Raw genomic sequence first — 5,302 nt, 5'->3', positions numbered from 1 at the left:
TTTGGTATCAGCCTGGTATACCTGATGTAAACCTGCAATATGTTTATAATGGAAAATGTTCATATTCTTATCATGCAATGGAGTTTCCAATGGATTTTAGAAAAGTTTGCCAAAAAGCTTTCATGTACTCTTTGGTTCAGAAATAGCTTAATGAACCTGACAAGCTGGGAGAAATAAAAGAAAAGCAGGAATATGTGAGGGACAAATAAAGGGATAGATAAAACAGGAGAAGGGATATGGACCTATAGAATTGAAAGGAGGAAGAAATGGGACTTGCAGATGGGGCAGTTTGTTTGATTAAAATCTGTATTCTATTGAAGAATGAGTCCCTGATGTGTACATAATCTAAGCATCTAACTAAATTTGGAGACCTTCTAGCATGAGAAACTCCCAACAACTTGAGTCTTGTGGTTTATGATGTCACCAGGAACTCTTGTTGGCGTTATTGGCTGTCATGGAGTCTGAGGGAGACAAGGCCCTGCACCCCCGGCTTCCTGCGATTCACCATGACTCTCAGCCAGCCAGTAACACAGAAGGTTTATTTAGACAACAGGAACACAGTCCAAGACAGGTCTTGCAGGTACAGACAACAGGACCCCCTCAGTTAGGTCCCTCGGGGGGTGGGGGGGCAGGGAGGCCAGAGCCCCATCTAGGCTCCCCTCCATTTTCCCAGCCAGCTCCAAACTGAAACTCCCTCCAGCCATCTCACTTAGCCTCCCCCCAGCTCCTCCCCCAGCCTTTGTCCAGTTTCCTGGACAGAGGTGTCACCTGGCCTCCAACCCCCTTCCTGGGTTCTCATGTTACGTGTTCAGGTATCTTCCCCCAAGGAAAGTCTCCCATCCCCCCATGCAGACAGTCCCAGCAAAGCTCCCCTGCAACCTTCCCAGGCCAACACTCCCCACTCAGCATTCAAAGAACACATTAAGAACATTCCCACTTCGTCACACTGGCAGAATACAATTCCTTATTTTACCACTGTGAAACAATATTGATTAAACTCCAGAACTCTAAGAACATATAGATAACGTGTACATTTATGTATATATGTGTGTGCACACACTATCACACATCAGGGCCGCCCAGAGGGGGGGGGCAAGTGGGGCAATTTGCCCCAGGTCCCGGGCCCCACAGGGGCCCCCACGAGAATATAGTATTCTATAGTATTGCAACGTTTTTTTTTATGGAAGGGGCCCCCAAAGTTGTTTTGCCCCAGGCCCCCTGAATCCTCTGGGCGGCCCTGTCACACATAGTCGCCACTTTCAAACTCCATCACTTTAATTCTATTACAGTAGAACCTCAGAGTTACGAACATCAGAGTTACAAACTGCCCAGTAACTCACACACCTCGTTTGGAACTAGAAGTACATAATCAGGCAGCAGAGACCCAAAAAAAGGAAATATTGTACAGTAGAGTATTATGTTACATGTAACCTACTAAAAAGAAAGATTTAAAAAAAGGGATTTGACAAGGTAAGGAAATTATTTCTGTGCTTGTTTCATTTAAAATAAGAAGGTTAAAAGCAACATTTTTCTTCTGCAAAGTAAAGTTTCAAAGCTGGATTAAGTCAATGTTCTGTTGTAAACTTTTGAAAGAACAACCATAATGTTTTGTTCTGAGATACGAACATTTCAGAGTTATGAACAACCTCTGTTCCTGAGGTGTTCGTTAACTGAGATTCTGCTGTATGCACTAGGAATTGTGTAGCAGTTTGCAGGCATAAGGAGTAGCATGTAGATGAGAGGGTGCAGACCGTGAGGTGACATATATGGTTTTTTTCTTCTTACACATGTATATTTGTAATAGTAAATACTGGTTAAATAAAAACAGAGTCTTAAATAACAATTATTGATAATAAAGAATAAACACAGTTCACTAAACTGGTGTTATTTAACCTGTTTTTCAAATCTTTCAATGCTTTGAGGCACAGATTGTTCAGCACACCCAAATGACTCCTCAGCACGATGCTATTATATTTCTCTTAATCCTAGCCAAGTATGTGTTGAGGGTAAGCTCCTAAATGGACTAATATTACAAAGAGAAACTTGTCTGCAAGTATACACTCAGTGGCCTACTGGCAAGCATGCTAAAATGAGGAGGCTGTCGGTGAGGTTTTGTCACTTTTACCTTGAGGTCTGGCCAGCTTCACAAAGTGTTGCATGTTAAAATCTTTATAGCATCAACCAATTTAGGTTTTCTGATGCTGTAATGTCTCTACTGAACGTATGGTCAGTACCTCCAGGAACAGAGATGTGATGGGTAGAACTGTGGAAATCAGGTGAGTGTCATGTGTTTGAGGCTTTCATTTTACAAAACTCTTATGAAGGTGCTTATAGTGTTGAATGCAAACTCCATAGCAAAAATATCCAATATTACTAAGAGTTTTTGAGCACCTTAAGATTCAAAAGAATTTAGGAAATGATTCAGCCCATTTTTTTTTTGTTAGCATTGGGCCAAATTCCGCTATCGCTTATACTGGTGTAAGTCTGGAGTAACTTCTCTGAAGTAAATGAGAATTATTCTGAATTGATGTTATTGCAACTGAGAGTAGAATTAGGCCCATTATTTTTAAGTTTAGGTGTTAATCAACTAATCTGAAACACAGGTCTGCAGATGCTGCTACTGTTCATATCACTTTGTTTATTTTATTTTTCCACAGGACTGGCTGTAACTTTTGAAAAAGTTACTGTTGTTAATCCCAAATCATGAATTCATCCAACCTCTGGAGTCCACAGAATGTGGAGTATTGCTTTGACTTTGTTAACAATTCATGTCCTAGAAATATAAGGTCTACAATCAGTCTTTGGGCAATGTACATCTTCATGGTGGGAGCAATAGTGCTCACAATGGGTGGGAATATGCTTGTGATCATTTCCATTGCTCATTTCAAACAGCTTCACTCTCCAACCAACTTCCTGATCTGCTCCATGGCAGCTACTGACTTTTTGCTTAGTTTCATGGTTATGCCCTACAGTATGATCAGGTCTATTGAGTCATGCTGGTATTTTGGAGACCTCTTCTGCAAACTCCATACTTGCTGTGATATAATGCTCTGTACCACCTCTATTTTCCATCTATGTTTTATTTCTGTTGACCGTTACTACGCGGTATGTGACCCACTGCATTATGTCACCAAAATAACTATCCCTGTGATAGTATTATTTTTATTAATTAGCTGGTCTGTCCCATTCTTATTTGCCTTTGGCTTAGTTTTCTTAGAGTTGAATATTGATGGCATTGAAGAATATGTGGCTTCTATTGACTGCAGTGGTTTCTGTGCACTCATATTTAACAAGCTCTGGGGAGTGATGGTTTCTCTTATAGCCTTCTTTTTCCCAGGCACAGTGATGGTGGGGATCTATGTCCACATATTTACTGTGGCAAGAAAACATGCAAGACAAATTGCTAAAATCCCCAGTGCAATAAAATGTGTCTCTGAATTGAAAAACAAAATGTCCACAAAAAAAGAGAACAAAGCAACTAAAACTTTAAGTGTAGTCATGGGGGTGTTTGTTTTTTGTTGGCTGCCTTTCTTTATTCTTACGATAGCTGATCCTTTTATTAACTTCTCAACACCTGAAGACTTGTACAATGCCTTCCTCTGGCTGGGATACTTCAATTCTACTTGTAATCCAATCATTTATGGTTTATTTTATTCTTGGTTTCGCAAAGCATTTAAAATGATTGTGGCTGGTACAATCTTCAGATCAGATTCCTCTACTCGTACTTTGTTTCCCACAAATACTTAATTAACCAAGTAGGGCTCTTCTGAATGGATTAGTATGAATAGATGCCTATGCTGTTTCTGGAGATCTTTTAGAACAGTTCACATAGTGCCCTACATATTGACAACATTTACAAGAATCTGCACATGCTTTTGGCGTAACTCATTTGTAGCGTGTCTCTATAGGTATTGTTTAAGGATTAGCATGCTATCTTAGTGACCTGTCTGTCTAGATAGTAGGAAGTGAGAGAACAGTCTGGGAAATTATACAGTACATTCTGTCCAGCTATGTTCCTATATACACAGTGATCATTTTGACAACTACTCTACAATGTCATTTCTTTCCAAGTCCTGTATCTAAGCACTAATTTGTTATCTAGTTGCCCCTTTTAAAAAATGGACTCCCCAACATTGTGGGCCCACTAACTCCACCCTTACTCCAATTGAGAGTATCTTTCTCTAAGGCCTGGTCTACACTATGAGTTTAGGTCGAATTTAGCAGCGTTAAATCGAATTAAGCCTGCACCCATCCACACAATGAAGCCATTTTTGTTGACATAAAGGGCTCTTAAAATCAATATCTGTACTCCTCCCTGACGAGGGGAGTAGCGCTGAAATCGACATTGCTGGTTCGAATTAGGGTTAGTGTGGACGCAATTCGACGGTATAGGCCTCCGGGAGCTATCCCACAGTGCACCATTGTGACCACTCTGGACAGCAATCTGAACTCGGATGCACTGGCCAGGCAGACAGGAAAAGCCCCGCGAACTTGTGAATTTCATTTCCTGTTTGTCTAATGTGGACAGCTGATCAGCACAGGTGACCATGCAGAGCTCATCAGCACAGATAACCATGTAATCCCAGAATCAAAAAAGAGCTCCAGCATGGACCATACGGGATATACTGGACCTGATTGCTGGATGGGGTGATGAATCCGTGTTATCAAAACTCCATTCCAAAAGACGGAATGCCAAAACATTTGAAAAAATCTCCAAGGCCATGATGGACAGAGGCCACAACAGGGACTCAACATAGTGCCGCGTGAAACTTAAGGAGCTGAGACAAGCGTACCAGAAAGCCAAAGAATCAAACGGACGCTCCGGGACAGAGCTGCAGACAAGCCGCTTCTACACTGAGCTGCAGGCAATTCTAGGGGGAGCCGCCACCACTACCCCACCCCTGTCCATGGACTCCAATGAAGGGGTATTCTCAGTCGCCATGCCTGAGGATTTTATGGACGGGGAAGATGAGGAGGAGGAGGACAAGGTTGAGGATAGCACACAGCACACCGTTCTCCCCGACAGCCAGGATCTTTTTCTCACCCTGACTGAAATACCCTCCCAAGGCGGTATCCCAGACCATGAAGCCGTAGAAGGGACCTCTGGTGAGTGTACCTTTGTAAATCTAAAACATGGTTTAAAAGCAAGTGTTTTTTAATGATTAATTTGCCCTGAGGACTTGGGATGCATTCGTGGCCAGTACAGCTACTGGAAAAGTCTGTTAACGTGTCTGGGGATGGAGCGGAAATCCTCCAGGGATATCTTCATGAAGCTCTCCTGGAGGTATCTAAAAGCCTTTGC

The 5,302-nt window shown here is 42.0% G+C and overlaps 1 protein-coding gene across 1 annotated transcript; it reads left to right on the top strand.

Annotated features, from left to right (window-relative positions):
• The first annotated feature begins 2,626 nt into the window (after window positions 1-2,626).
• Window positions 2,627-5,088, top strand: LOC101931425 (trace amine-associated receptor 4-like). Its single transcript, XM_065587263.1, has one exon. The coding sequence runs from the start codon at window positions 2,704-2,706 to the stop codon at window positions 3,745-3,747; it is 1,044 nt and encodes a 347-aa protein (XP_065443335.1). The 5' UTR covers window positions 2,627-2,703; the 3' UTR covers window positions 3,748-5,088.
• The last annotated feature ends 214 nt before the right edge of the window (window positions 5,089-5,302 follow it).

The sequence above is a fragment of the Chrysemys picta genome, chromosome 3 (assembly GCF_011386835.1).
Source record: "Chrysemys picta bellii isolate R12L10 chromosome 3, ASM1138683v2, whole genome shotgun sequence".
Taxonomy (NCBI): Eukaryota; Metazoa; Chordata; order Testudines; family Emydidae; genus Chrysemys; species Chrysemys picta.
The sequence above is the reverse complement of the archived record's forward strand: the minus strand, read 5'-3'. Positions and strand labels throughout refer to the sequence as shown.

Bases quoted from the DNA above. Each gene is read 5' to 3' on its own strand.
- LOC101931425 (XM_065587263.1), top strand. From the start codon at position 2,704: ATGAATTCATCCAACCTCTGGAGTCCACAGAATGTGGAGTATTGCTTT.